Source organism: Cebus imitator, unplaced genomic scaffold, assembly GCF_001604975.1.
Source record: "Cebus imitator isolate Cc_AM_T3 unplaced genomic scaffold, Cebus_imitator-1.0 Scaffold280, whole genome shotgun sequence".
NCBI classification, from domain to species: Eukaryota; Metazoa; Chordata; class Mammalia; order Primates; family Cebidae; genus Cebus; species Cebus imitator.
Window position 1 is genome coordinate 531,645 of NW_016107595.1, and position 15,054 is coordinate 546,698.

At 57.3% G+C, this 15,054-nt stretch overlaps 1 protein-coding gene across 2 annotated transcripts in view; it reads right to left on the minus strand.

The window, feature by feature from the left end:
• The window catches only part of LOC108284472 (calcium homeostasis endoplasmic reticulum protein), a 22,308-nt gene that overhangs the window by 5,385 nt on the left and 1,869 nt on the right, over positions 1–15,054 (minus strand). The window contains exons 3-10 of one of the 2 annotated variants that reach the window (XM_017501191.1): positions 10,870–11,054; positions 8,515–8,652; positions 8,106–8,257; positions 6,269–6,380; positions 6,088–6,177; positions 5,153–5,405; positions 3,655–3,830; positions 631–1,066 (exon numbers count right to left, since the gene is read on the minus strand). In XM_017501191.1, coding sequence (XP_017356680.1) covers positions 631–1,066; positions 3,655–3,830; positions 5,153–5,405; positions 6,088–6,177; positions 6,269–6,380; positions 8,106–8,257; positions 8,515–8,652; positions 10,870–11,054 — 1,542 coding nt within the window. Of the gene's footprint in view, positions 1–630; positions 1,067–3,654; positions 3,831–5,152; positions 5,406–6,087; positions 6,178–6,268; positions 6,414–8,105; positions 8,258–8,514; positions 8,653–10,869; positions 11,055–15,054 lie in introns of both variants that reach the window. The other variant, XM_017501190.2, reaches the window with a different exon arrangement.

Consider the following 15,054-nt stretch of genomic DNA (forward strand, 5'->3'; position numbering starts at 1 on the left):
CTCTGTTGCAGGATGGAGTGCAGTGGTGCGATCTCAGCTCACTGCACCTCTGCCTCCCAGGTTCGAGCAATTCTCCTGCCTCAGCCTCCTGAGTAGCTGGGATTACAGGTGCAGGCTAATTTTTGTATTTTTAGTAGAGACAAGGTTTCACCACGTTGGTTAGGCTAGTCTCAAACTCCCGGCCTCGTTATCCGCCCGCCTTGGCCTCTCAAAGTGCTGGGATTACAGGCGTGAGTCACCGTGCCCAGCGGAAAACTGATGCAAAAGGAAAGCAGCAGCAGAAATAAGCAGCCCAGCCCTGCCCTGCCCTCTCCACGCCCACCCACGGCCAGAACCTTTTCCCTGTCAGATCTGTCTCATCTGCCGAGGGACAGACAGTGCCTGCATTCCTGGTGCGGCTGGGAAGAGGGGATTGGAGTTGCCACCTCTGTAGCCAGCCCGGCCTAATCAGTGCGGCAAGGCTGAGTCTATGTCCCACTTCCCGAGAACCCGGCTGGGCTCCTCAGACGTCCCACGACCCTTTGCCTGTCCCCGTGCACTCACACTCGGGATCACGCCAGGGCCACAAACAGCGCCACCAACCTGCCCGTGGGCCTCTCTGCCAGGCCCTCCCCGCGCCCGTGCACTCACCGGCAGGGAAGTCCCCCTGGGGGTAGTCGAAGCGGTGGGGATAGGGTGGCCGCTCGAAGGGGTGCCGCGGGGGGAAGTCGTCCTGCATGAAGCGGGGCGGGAAGCGGTTGAAGTTGTGGGGGTGTGGAGGCTGGTTGAACTGCGGGTGCTGCTGGTGGGGCGGGAAGGGCCCCCGGAAGTGTGGGGGGCGCTGCATGCGGAAGGGTGGCTCGCGCTGGCCCCCGCCCCAGGGCGGCTGCTCGTGCTGGCTGTTCCAGGGGCCCTCGAACTGGCTGTTCCAGGCCGGGTCGGGCTGGTTGTTCCAGGGCGCGTCGCGCTGGCCGTTCCAGCCAGGGTCGCCACGCTGCTCGCCCCACATGCCCTCGTGGCTGTTGTTCCAGGGCGGGCAGTGGGGTGGGCCGCCCTGGTGGTGCGGGTAGGGCGGCTGCTCTGGCGGCTGCAAGGCAAAGCAAGGGCGTGAGCTCTGCAATGTCTGGGCCCCAGCACCGGTGCTCCCAGACCATGGAGGCACTGCCCCGGGCAGTCGGGGCGCTGCTGAGGCCTGCAGGGATGCTGGGCACCTGCCCTGGGCCGGAGCCACATGCTGCTGCAAAATGACCAGAAGCCCATCCGCTGCACCCCCATCTCAGTCCCAGGGCTTCTTCTGGCCGCTGGGGCACACTGCACCCGCACACAGGCCGCACATGCCACGAGGCGCTCCCCGCTCCCACTGCCCAATGCCAGCTCCCTCGCCCACTGGGGATGGTACAGAGGCACAGCTGGTACCGCTTCTCAGAGCACCGCAGGCACCCACAGGGAGACTCACTCTAACACCCCCTGCCCTGCCTCACTCCCCCCAAAAGCCATCTCCGAGGGTCACCTCCCAGATACACTGCTGCCCACACATCCTTGACTTGGGGTTTGCTTCTGGGAAACCTCAAACCAAGCCAGCATCTTCCTATAGATTTCAGACGAGGCTCCAACCTCAGCAGCTGCGCTCTGGAGACATAAAGCTGGGTGGGCAAACTCCAGCTGGGGCTGGGGCGGGGAGGAGCGCACAGGCCGAGGAGAAGGCCGGTGTCTACGCTCACAGTGGTAGCTGTGCTGACCCCCACTAAGGGGAGGCTGGCCCAGGCTGCCACTCTCTCTAGGGTTCCAAGAGAAGCCAGAGGGCCAGATATCAAACATCAGGAACTACTTGCTTTTCTTTTTCTTAAATTTGAGACAGTCTGGTTCTGTTGCCCAGGCTGGAGCTCAGTGGCACCATCTCGGCTCACTGCAACCTCCACCTCCTGGGTTCCAGCGATTCTCCTGCCTCAGCCTCTCCCATCACCACACCTGGCTAATTTTTGTATTTTTAGTAGAGGCGTGGTTTTGCCATGTTGGCCAGGATGGTCTCAAACTTCTGACCTCAAATGATCCACCCACCTCAGCCTCCCAAAAAGCTGGGACTGCAAGCATAAGCCACTGTGCCCAGCCTTGTTTTTTTCTTTTTTCGTTTTTTGAGACAGAGTCTCACTCTATTGCCCAGGCTGAAGTGCGGTGGTGCGATCTCAGCTCACTGCAACCTTCGCCTCCCAGGTTCAAGCTATTCTCCTGCCTCAGCCTCCTGAATAGCTGGGATTACAAGCATGCACCACCACGCCCAGCTAATTTTTGTACTTTCAGTAGAGGCGGGGTTTCACCTTGTTGGTCAGGGTGGTCTTCAACTCTCAACTTCAGGTTATCTGCCCATCTTGGCCTCCCTTTTTCTTAGAGACAGGGTCTCACTCTGTCACCCAGGCTGCAGTGTAGTGGCATGACCATAGCTCAGTGAAGCCTGGAACTCCTGGCTGAATTGATCCTCCTGCCTCAGACTACTGTGTAGCTGGGCCTACAGATGCACACCACCATGCCAGCTTACTTATTTTTCTTCTTTGTAGAGACAAAGTCTTGCCTTGTTGCCCAGCATGGTCCCAAACTGTCGGCCCCAAGCAGTCTTCCTGCCTCGAGAAATAACTTCTAAATGTATAAGATGCCACGGGGCCAAGTCAAGCACAGCAGGCTGCACTACAGGATGCACTACTGGCCCAGTGGGGACCCTCAGTGAGTGGCGTGCCCACTGTCCTGAGCCCAACCATCTGGTCTGTGAAAAGAAGAGTGAGCCTGGGGACACCAAGGGCCTCTGATTCAACAGGCACAGGAACTGCTCCCCCAGCAGAGGGTACCCGAAAAACGGTTACCACCATCTGGCTCCCAGCCAGCACTTGGAGGTGGATGCTGTGTTTATGGGGGTGTACCGTCTTTTGTGAAGTTCAATTTCATGTCCTGAAGCTGGGGCTGGGAAGGCTCAAAGCCACAACCACCAAGTTTCAGCCCAGAGCCAGTCTCCTTGCCATTCTTACCCCTGTCCCTGTGGACAGGGAGTCCTCCCTCACCAGCTCCTGCTCTAGAGTCTTAAAGACAGGAGGGTCCTCCCTCACCGGGAAGGCCACACTACAAAGCCAACCAGGCCCCACGGTCAAGCGGGAAAGCGGCGCTGGGAAGGCCTGGGGCTGTGCCTCAGTGCTCTAAGTAGACTCAGCACGCTCCAGGGCGTTTTCCAGCCATGCTGCGCCTCGGCCCAGGGGTATCTGACCCCAAGCAATGCTACATCTGAGGCCTCCCCGGAGCCAGGTACCCGACACTTCTGACCTCTCCTTTCCTTACAAAAGCACCTTGTTCTTTCCAGGATGACAAAACGCTGACACTCAGCTAGCTGAACCTGTTCAAGGACAGGAAACATAACATCTGCCGTACCTCACTCCCCTGCACTTGCAGGAAAAGAGAGATCTATACTACAGAGAACCCAAGTCACCAAAGCTCAGGGAAGAGATGTGAAGACCTGTCACTCCACCTGTCCCGGAGCCACAGAAGACAGGGCTATCTGTCACTAACCCAGCATAAGCTCCGCCACAGAATATCCCTTGGGTTCCCCAGAGAGCCACTGAATGGCCACCGATGAGGAGGCCACCCCGTCAGGCCAAGTGTGCCCCATCTGCTCCCACCCCAGGTTCCAATCAATACCTGCTGCTGGCCCCAAGGAGCCACAGGGTGAGGCTGGTCAAACCAAGGGGGCTTGTTTGGTGGGATCTGGTCGTGTGGCCCAGGGCCCCGGGGGCCGGCGGCTGCAGGATCCTGGACCCCTCCTGAGGCTTCATACTCTGAAGAGCCAGGCATCTGGATGGGAGGCTTGCTGTCATCTAAATCAGGTGATAGGCAGTTAGAGCAAGCCTGGCAGCAGCAGGAGAGGCTGTCTTCTTTCCACACTGTCCCAGAGCCAATCAGGCTTCAGCTTTCAGTAGGCAGTGAATTATCGCTTCAGGACCCCACTAAAACCGTGACCCTCACTGGCCTCCAGGAAGGGGATGGGGAGAGGGGAGGTTCTGACCTTAAAACATGACACGCATGTCCCCCTTTCACAGCTTTACCATAAACATGCCTACTTTTGCCTGCTTGTGTGCTGAGGAATTTCTATCTACACTGAATCTGATTAAACATCTTTTCTGTATCTAATGAAAAGGTCATTTCCCCACAATCTGTTACTAGGCTTTCTATCCTATACCATCCTCATATTCCTGGAACAAATCTTCCTCGGTCAGAATTTAATTTGAAAATCAACAGCCGGGCACAGTGGCTCACGCCTGTAATCCCAGCACTTTGGGAGGCTGAAGCAGGCGCATCATAAAGTTGGGAGTTCAAGACCAGCCTGGTTAACATGTTGAACACGACTCTATTGAAAATACAAAAAATTAGCCAGGTGTGCTGGTAGGCGCCTGTAATCCCAGCTACTCAGGAGGCTGAGGCAGGAGCATCGCTTAAACCTGGGAGGCAGAGGTTGCAGTGAGCCGAGATTGTGTCCAGACTGGGCAACACTGTCTTAAAAAAAAAAAAAAATCCTTTGCTAGATTTGCTAAGATTTTCTTCATATTTCCGTGTCTTTTTTAGAAGTAACACTAAATTATATTTTCTTTTTGAGACAGAGTCTTGCTTTGTCACCCAGGCTGGAGTACAGTGCTTACTGCAGCCTGATTTCATTGGCTCAAGGGATCCTCCCACCTTACCCTCCAAGTAGCTGGGATGACAGGTGAGCACCATTTTTGTATTTTCAGTAGAGACGGGGGTCTCTCCATGTTTCCCAGGCTGGTCTCAAACTCCTAGGCTCAAACAATCTGCCTGCCTCGGCCTCCCAAAGTGCTGGGATTACAAGTGTGAGCCACTGCACCCGGCCAATTGTATTTTCAATCCGTGCACTGTCCCTGCTGTCTGACACAATAGTTACCCTAGTCTTGTGAATGATCTGGGTACCTTTTCTCTACTCTGTGCTCTGGGAACAGGAAACAGATCTTCTGCTGTTCAGGAATGGGGCACTTTGAGTTTTACTCTAAAGTCACCTGGCTAGTGCTTGTAAATGGATGAAAGCCTCCACCTAGGAACAGGCGGGCATGATGGAGGGTGGCCGGGTGCTTTCTGACTACACTCAGAGCCCAGCCTCTGGGGGCTGCGGACTGAGGGAGTCCCGTACCAGGCTGGGTGGTAGGCGGGATGGCAGGGGCAGGTGCTGGGGCGGGGGGCGGGGCCGGCGGCGGGGGCGTGGCCTTGACTTCAGCCTCCATCTGCGGCATCTGGAGTTGCTGCTGTTGCTGCTGCTGCTGCTGCTGCTGCTGCGCCAGGCTGGTGACGAACTCCTCGTGCTGAGTCTTCAGGGTCTGGATCTGCTGCTGGAATGCCAGCTGTACTGGCTGGACCACTGACGAGTACTCGTTGATGAGGGTGGCCTGGGAGAGAGAAGAGTACCTGCTGCTCAGGACGCAGCCTTGGGGCTCGCTACCTGGCACCAGAGGACGAATGCCTGGAAGGCAGCAGAGCCTGGGGGACCTGGGGCAGGTGGACAGGGAACTGCTGCACGAAACAACCAACACAGTCGGGACAATCACAGTGTGTGCTGGGATCTGGCCAGATTTGGGGACGAGGATATTCGCTGCAACATGGTTTATGACTCCCTGATAACCCGAACAGGTAATGACAGCCGTGTCCTGGCCGCCACGTGGCCGCTCAGCACATGCCACCCATCAACGTTCTAGAACACACTCATAGGTCTGCCTCCCACTCGCCATGCGGCTCTCAGCAAGAGGGGCTGCTGCAGCCTAAGCCACTCCTGGGCTTCCCCACGCTTCCATCACGCAGGAACATGCTGACCACCAGAGCAAATGGGCCATGTGCAGTGACTCCGAAAAGGGCCGGCAAAGTCAGGGAGACACACCTAAGGCATGGGGCTGGGAAATGTCACCTGGGACTCTGGTCACCACCCACTGGCTACTCCCAGCACAGGCAGGGGACACAGGCTTTCTGGCTTCTGGGACCTGCTGGGGTGGCAGCTGCTGTCCCCACACTCGCAAGCCCTCCTGGGGCACCTTCCCCAGCTCTAGGGTGAGGCGTAGGCGGGCAGATGACACTCACCTGGTACTGGCCAAGCCCCAGGGCTGGGCTCTGTAGCTGCTGAATGATGGAGTCATCGAAGTAGCCATTTTTCTCCCAGAGCTGCAGGAGCTGAGGGTGGGAGGGGGAGAGGCTGGGTCAGCGGGGAAGAGGGAGGCCTGCATGTCCCATCCATCCACCCCCCGGCCCAGGGCCCACGCACCCGGGCTATCTTCTGCTGCTTGTCTTCCTCCACGGCCAGGAAGCTGGTGCAGTAGATGGGCACTACGACCTTCTGCAGGGCGGCCAGCAGCTCCCGGGCCTGCTTGCGCTGGCTGTGAGGGAGAGACTTTCCGCGCGTCAGGGCCCTGGGGCGGGACCCGGCCACGCGCCCGTTACCATCACGGCTCCAGCCTCAGCGCCCTCTGCCTTCTCGGGAATCGGGCCCCCAACCCGGCGGGGGCGATGCCTGGGCTCCCACGAGAGCTGTGCTGGTGCCTGGGCTCAAGGAAGGGACAGACAGAGAAACAGCAAGCGAGGGAGGGGGAAAATGTGGCTTGGGGCCATTGCGAGCAAAGCCTTTCAGTTCTGTCCCCTTGTTAGGAAATAACCTTCCCTCCTTCCCTCATGGGTGGCGCTGTGGATGAAGGGACTTGGGGCCCGAGAGAGCCCCTGCCTGTGTGCAATGGGTGGGAAGGGGCTGCTGCGGAGTTGGGGTCTTCTCATTATTTGCTAGGCACAAGGAAACCTTGGTCCAGGCCAGGCCTCTCAGGAGGAGGAGGGAGGGTGCCCAGTCCCTCAGGCACCTAGAACGCTTTAGAAAAGTGGGTGGATGCCCTACAGGCAAGGCACCAGACCCATGTCCTCTCAGAGCCACTGTGCATACCCGGCCTGTGAGGTCCTTGCAGCTGTGCAGGGAGATGGATGCCCCCAGGGAGGGATGCGGGACAGGAGGGGAGCAGCTGGAAGCCCCTAAACCCCCAGCTGGCTGCAGGGAGCTCAGGGAGCACGGGCCTGGGCTGGGCAGCTGGGAGGACAGGTGAGCAGCACTTGGTTTCAGACAGAGTGGAGCTAGAGAAGCACTTGGCTGGAGAATGTGAGAAATTTCGCATCTGTGCCAGGCGCCCGACTCAGAGGCAGGGAGAAGCGGAGGCATGAGAAGGGGCAGAAGGGCAGAGGCGGTACGGAGCCACAACTCACTTTGCAGCAGGAGAGAAATAGGGACCGAGGCGGGGAGTGAAGAGGCACCTGGGCAGTGCTGCATGTGGTAGATGGGGCAAGATGGGTGCTCAGGGAAGACGAAGCTGGGAACCGTGTCCCTAACCAAGCCACCTGGCAGCCTGGCCCAATGCAGAGGCACACGAGGTACCCAGCCAAGAATGCTCCCCGTTAGGCTCACTAGCAATGCTTGTCTCCTCTTGCACGGGCCTTTGGCCTGGGCTTCCATTTTTTTTTCTTTGTGCTAACCTTTGTGAGAAGGGCCCCAGTGGCCCTGCAGAAGAAACACCTGCCCAGCCTGGGGGAGGGTGGAGACAGCAACAGTAGGAAGGGGTGGGGGCTGGGTGGGGACAGAGGGTCAGTAGAGGTGGCTCCATTGAGGCCTGAGTCAGGGCTGGAGATGGGGACCCCACAGGAGGGTCCTGATGGCTGAGCAAAGTCAGGTGACCGTGTGTGTGCGCGCGTGCAAATCAGTGACGGGGGCCAGAGACAGGCTAAGAAGGCCGTGGCCGAGAAGGCAACAAGCAGATGCCAAGAAGCTGCTCCAGGAGAGCAAGGGGCACAGGAACAGTGGCCTTGAAGAGACAGTAATGTGACAAGTGAGGATGGTGCCTAGAGGAGAGGACAGGGCATGTGGCCAAAGTGCATGGGATGCCTAGACCAACTGAGTCCTGCAGACAGAGCCTGGTGGCTCAGAGACCCTACCTGGCCTCTCTGGACAAGTGCCCCCCAGTCTCCGGACAGGCCAAGCCAAGCTACTGATTGGAGCAAGCAGCCACCCAGATGAGGGCAAGGAGGAGCGCAAGGAAGCGGCGCTCTGGGCACGGGGCGGCGGTGCTCACCAGTGGTGCAGCACGTCGTTGATCAGGTAGATGAGGTGCAGCCGCAGCTCGAAGTGCGCCCCGTCAGCTGTGATGCGGTTCCGGAGGTGGCCGGCCATCAGCTCGCAGTGTGGCGGGGACTTGGCATTGCTGAACATCCAGTTCTTCCCAGCCTGCAACAACCGAGCCGACATGTGAGCAGGGCTACGGCTCCCCCAGGCACCCACTGGACCCAAGTGCATCACCATCAGCCCAGGGAAGGGCACACCGTGAAGGTGGGGGGCACAGGGTCCCAAAGCCTCAGGAGGTGCTCAAGGCGGGAGGGAAAGGTACCCATTGGAGCAGCCCTTAGCCCGGACTGGCTTCGGGGTGCCCTGCCTCAGGGCGGGACCATTGGCGTGCAGGGCTTTGGAACCCCCCGGCCCCTCACCGAGATGGCGTCCTTGGTGCACGTGTCGATGATGGGCTGCAGCAGGTTGTCAAACTCGTTCATGTCCAGCTGGGTCTCCTCCAGGAGCTTCTGCATCTGCTGCTCCACCGCGTGGGCCACGGCTGCTGTCACTTGCTCCTGGGGGGGTCAGTAGGGCCGAGAGCACAAGACGATGGGTCCATAGCCTGAGCCTCCTTGCCTGGCCCAGCAGGGGCAGGACGGGGACATGGTGGGGATGCCCGTACCCTGGGCCACACTGGCCAATGGCTCCCTTGCTTGTCCCCAGCACGAGGAGATTCTCTCTCTCATGCCCGCGTGAATCTGTGACAGCCCCTCCTGGAGTAGGCAGGCCACTGCCAGGACACACCAGGAGACAATGCCTGCTCTCCAGACAACCGAGGAAAGCACTGCAGCCCAGAGGAACAACCCACCTCTGCAAAGCAACTCAACAAAAAACAGAAAGGCAGGCGCGGTGGCTCACGCCTGGAATCCCAGCATGTTAGGAGGCTGAGGTGGGAGGACCGCTTCAGCCCAGGAGTTCCAGACCAGCTGGGCAACGTAGCGAGACCTTAGCTCTATAAAAAATAATAATACGAATTAGTCCAGCATGGTAGTATGTGCCTGTGTTCCCAACTACTTGGGAGGCTGAGGTGAGAGGATCACTGGAGCCCAGGAGTTCAAGGTTACAGTGAGCTGTAATTGTGCTACTGCACTCCAGCCTGAGTGAGAGCAAGACCTTGTCTCTAGCAAAAGAAAACAAGAAAAATGAGGGATGGTGTGAACAGGCAGTAGAGAGGACACACCCATGGCCTCTAGTGAAGCAAGAAGGGGCAATCTCATACCTCACGGGGAAATGCAGGTTCAAGTGTGACTGGTAAAAATGGAGCTGCTGTGAGTACCAGTGGTTAAGTTGAGGGCTGGTCAAGACCAACCTCCTAGTCCATGATGAGCTCTGGGCAGAAGCTGAGGGTGAGCATTCTGGAACTTTCTTTTTTTTCTTCTTCTGAGATGGAGTGTTACTCTGTCACTTAGCCTGGAGTGCAGAGGCACAATCTCGGCTCTCTGTAACCTCTACCTCCTGGGTTCAAGCAATTCTCCTGACTTAGCCTCCAAGGTAGCTGGGACTACAGGCACCTACCACTGCATCCGGCTAATTTTTGTACTTTTAGTAGAGATGGGGTTTCACCATATTGGCCAGGCTGGTGTTGAACTCCTGAACTTGTGATTCACCCACCTCAGTCTCCCAAAGTGCTGGCATTACAGGTGTGAGCCACTTCGCCCAGCTGGAACTTACTAAGAGCAATATGTCAGTGTGACTTTACGCCCTGAACCTAGTACTAAGTGCAGGGCTGGCACTTTGGAGGTTTACTATGTTTTTTCCCCCAAGACTGAGTCTTGCTTTGTCACCCAGGCTGGAGTGCAGTAGTGCGATCTCAGCTCACTGCAACCTCTGCCTCTGAGTTCAAGCAGTTCTCCAGCCTCAGTCTCCCAGGTAGCTGGGATTACAGGCATGTGCCATCACACCCAGCTAATTTTTGTATTTTTAGTAGAGACGGGGTTTTGCCATGTTGGCCAAGCTGGTCTCGAACTCCTGACCTCAGGTGATCCGCCTGCCTTGGCCTCTGAAACTGCTGGGATTAAAAGTGTGAGCCACCATGCCCAGCCAATGCACCTGTATTCTATTTGGCAAAAATTACTGAACTGCTGAACAAGGAAAAAAGGGTCTTTCTGGCTGGGTGGATCACCTGAGGTCAGGAGTTTGAGACCAGCCTGGCCAACATGGTGAAGACCCACATCTGCTAAAAATAGAAAAATTAGTCAAGTGTGGTAGCGCACACCTGTAATCCCAGCTACTCAGGAGGCTGAGGCAGGAGAACTGTTTGAACCCACGAGACGGAGGCTGCAGTGAGCTGAGACGGCGCCACTGCACTCTAGCCTGGGTGACAGAACAAGACTCCATAAAAAAAAAAAAAAAAAAAAAAAGGTCCTTCCCCAACCAACAACTCCAGGTGATGACCTAGCTACTGTGTGGTGGGGCCAATCGCAGGCACTGGAGGCCATTTGGCCGAAGCTGTCAGGGAGCTTCAAGGTGCGCATATGACCGACAGACCCACACAGAGGCACCCACCCCAGGGTGATGGGTGCATGGAGGTCCAGTCACTTCACTGAGATGAGAAACAGCCTCCGTGTCTGGTGTCAGGGCTGGGGGTGACAGTGGCTGGCATGCACCTAACCCTGCGTGGCCAGGCAGGCCCCATCCTCAGTGGCACCTGTTATTCATTCCCATGGGCACACGTAAAAAGAGAGGCACGGGGGAGCGGCGGGTGCCTGGCTGAGTGGGGGGCAGGCCTGTACCTGTCTCAGCGCCAGCAGGTGCTGCTCCTGCTGCTGGAGGTTCCACTGGCTCTGCTGGATGAGCTCGTCCATGGACGGTGCGCCCTGGGCGGGCGGGATGGGCGCAGCAGGGGCCAGCGGGGGCTGCGGCAGGGGCGGCATGGTGGCAGCTGGCTCCAGCTCCGGGGTCTGCTGCTTGCAGATGACTGGAGGGAGAGGAGGAGGGGGCCCCCATGAGGACATGGATGGGGGTCCAGGTGTCCCCTTGGCCACCTCAGCCACAGGGGCCTCCCCCTCCACAGGACTCACCATCCACGAGGGCTTGTGCACAGCCAGGTGCCCACGCAGGCCCAGCTCCTCTCTCTTAGGCCCTGCCTCCCCCTCACAGGACCCCAGCCCTGGCCTTCCACCTTTGGGTTGTCCCCTCCTCGGGGAACCTAGGAAGTCCCTTTGCCCCTCTTTTGCCAGCACCGTCCAGTCCTTCCCCAGTGTCCTTCCAGTGCAAGCTAAGCCTGAGCCTGCCCACCTCCTCACCCACCAAGGCCCCACCTGATGCTGAGCCCCAGCCTCAGCAACCGCCTTGGCCACTTGCTGACCTCTGCCACTGTCCCCCAATCCACCCACTGACTGTCACGACATCGTAGCCACCAGGCCTCTGCACATCGGCCAGAAAGCAAAGAAGCTGCACCCCAAGTGAACGTTGCGTCCCACCCCCCACACCTGCCCCGCCCTGCTTCTACTGATTCTTTTTTTTTTTTTTTTTAAGGAGACGGGGTCTCGCTACGTTGCCCACGCTGGAGTGCGGTGGCTATTCACAGGTGTGATTCCACTACTGATCAGCATGGGAGTTCTGACCTGCTCTGTTTCTGACCTGGGCTGGTTCACCCCTCCTTAGGCAACCTGGTGGTCCCCTGCTCCGGGGAGGTCACCATATTGATGCCAAACTTAGTGCAGACACCTGATCGGCATAGCGTCATACAGCCGAGAGCTCCTAGGCTCAAGCGATCCTCCCACCTCAGCTTCCCAAGTAGCTGCGACCACAGGCATGCGCCACCGCGTCTGGCCCTTCTACTGACTCTCTTTGCTTCTGTAGCCCTTGGGGACAGAGACCCCCCCCAGCATTCAAGGGTGCATCCAGTTGGAGGCAGCAGTGAGAGACACCCATTCTGCCAGCAGGAACCTGGGTCAGGGTGGGTGCAGATCCCAACTCCAGCCAGATGGGGTGGGTGGTGAGGTCTCTAAGGAAGGGACCCTCCTCATAAGGAAGCCCTGGACAAGATGCCCTGTCTCCCTCTCTGTCTTGGGGCTGCCTGGTCTGAATGTGACCATGTACCCCTGGAGCCCTCCTGAGCCTCTTGAACAAAGCCAAAGATAAGGGAGGTGGGGCAGGGGGTGGAAGGTGTCACCCACAGCCCCTCACTGGGTGCTCAAGTCAAGTCTTAGGGCTGTGCCGTCCAGTTTGTGCACCCATGGGCACCCTACAGGATGACCCGATTTTTTTTTTTTTTTTTTTGAGACAGAGTCTCGCTCTGTCACCCAGGCTGGAGTGCAGTGGCTCGATCTCAGCTCACTGCCACCTCTGCCTCCTGGGTTCAAGCGATTCTCCTGCCTCAGCCTCCCAAGAGGAGACTGTGCCACCATGAAACCCCATCTCTACTAAAAATACAAAAATTAGCTGGGCCTGTGTTGGCCAGGCTGGTCTCAAACTCCTCCTGAGCTCGTGATCCACCCACCTTGGCCTCCCAAAGTGCTGGGATTGCAGGCATGAGCTACTGCACCAGGCCCAACCCCTGACTTCCGCACTGAATCCCACCCCACCCATTGCCCCGGGGACACTGCTTCAGGACATTTCTTCTCTGTCTCATTTCTCCAACTCCTCCCTCTTTACAGGCCTTTTACCAGGCACCATGGCTCACGCCTGTAATCCCAGCACTTTGGGAGGCTGAGGCGGGTGGATCACCTGAGATCAGGAGTTCAAGACCAGTTTGGCCAACATGGCGAAACCCTGTCTCTATACTAACAATGCAAAAAATTAGGCAGGTGTGGTGGTGGGTGCCAGTAATCCCAGCTACTTGAGAGGCTGAGGCAAGAGAATCACTTGAGCCCAGGAGGTGGAGGTTGCAGTGAGCTCAGATGGCGCCACTGTACTTCAGCCTGGGTGACAGAGTGAGAGACTCCGTCTCAAACACACACACACACGCACATGAGAATATTCTGGGTTGAAACCTCTCCCTTCACCCCACGACCCTCTCTAAACAACTTCTCAGCCAAGACTCACTCTAGATCTTTACCTCCCCTTTATCTCAGCCTGGCACTTGCCTGCCACTCCCTGTCCCAGGCAGCTGAGCACACCCTCACTCAGCCCCAAGGGCCTGTCGCCGGACCTTGTCTCCATTGGCCTCCATCTCAGTCCCTTCCTCCTCCTCCTCCTTTACCAACCTCTCTCCTGTCGGACCCTTAGATGTCGGGGTGCAAAGCCTGTGTTCCGAGCCCATCCTACGCTCTATGCAACCCCCAGGGGAATATGAGCTATTCACTCCTGCAGCTGCAGTTGCCATCTGCACGGCATGATTCCTAAATCCATCATCTCCATTCCAGATTCTGCAAACTTTGGCCCGCTGGGTTTCCACAGGGCCTGTGCTTCCTCTTGCCCCATGCACCGATGTCCCCTTCTGTGCTCCCCATACCATAGCTGGCACCACCATCCACCCAGAAATCCTGGCCAGAAGGTGCATGTGCCTCCCACTGTCAGCCAAAAGGTGTGAAGGCAACCTCCTAGACCATGCTCCAATCAGTCTGTGTCACTGCTGCCAACACCACAGCTCCAGTCACCCACGTCACCCCAGAACCAGTCTTCCTGCGTCACGTCCCACCCCTCTACCTCTTTTCAACAAGGCATTCACGGTACTGCCACTTAAGGAGTGGTCTCTGGGCTACCCAGAGGTGACAGATGGTTACGGAACCAGCAAGGGAGCATTTCCAAACCTTTCTAGCAATGTGATGGTTCACGGTCCACATTATTACTGTGCTTTGCAAAAGTTTAGGTCCAGGACAGGTTAGAAACTTAAAAAAACAAAACCCAAAAACTGGTCCTTCACCACAGTTAGAAAAGCTCCATTCTACAGGAGGTGAAGCCCAGACTTCAAGGAGCGGGGTGCAGGGCTGGCTGTGCTGTGGCTAACCCAGCCTCAGAACACGGACCAAAACCCTTCATGCGTCTCTCCCACGCTTCCAGGATGCAGTCCTAACTCCCTCACAAGCAGGGTCCTCAAATCCTCCCCAAGGCAAGCCCCCGACTCTGCACGCTCACCTCTAGCCACTCCAAGAAGCCCTCCTACTCTGGACTTTAGCCACCTTAAGCTCTGGGTTCCTCATTCCCTCCAAGGGCTCCTTCCTCAGCCTGAAACACTTTTCTCTCTTCGTTTTCACCTGGCCAACCCCGACACACCCTTCAGAAGTAGCCAAGCTATCATCGCCCCCAGAAAGCACTTCCTGGCCTCAATCTTCCTGGGCTATAAGCACACTCTCCTTCCCTATAATGGCACCAACTTTCAAGTGGCCCCTATTTTTGACCACCAGTGCGGGAAGGGTGGAAGTGGCCCCCCGCAGAAAGGGAAAGCAGCCCTCGGCTCACAGTCATCCAAGCCAAAGCATCATCTGATCTGAGGTGTCTTCCTCCCCTGCTCATCATGCCATCAGGTCGTCAATATCCACCTGGCGCCCAAGTTCAGGGATTCTACCCCTTCACCCGACCTGTCCCCCATGCTCACTCCCTCAGACTCAACCCTCTGACTTAATTCAGACCCTACCATGTCTTACCTGAGCAACTGCCCTGTTCCCTCCCCTGCAGGCCTCACTGGTCCCCAGGCTGGCCCCTTTAGCCTATCCTCCACCACCGGCCACACAAACCCAATCCACTCCCTCCCTTGTTTAAAACTCTCTTGTGGCTTCCTGATGCATTTAGAAATGGTTTTACACTTGCTGTGCTGGGGCTAAGGAAGGACTGCACTAGAAACACACAGCACAAACAATATTTTGCTTACGATTTCAGCCAGCTCATCTGCCCCTGCTCACCCCCCCTCCCCCATATCTCAAAGCTAAACACGCATCAGAAAAACTCCTGGATTGAGCAAGAAAACCCAAACTTTCCCCTGGCATTTAGCACTCCAGATCAAACTCTTCCCATATACAATCACATTCTTTTCT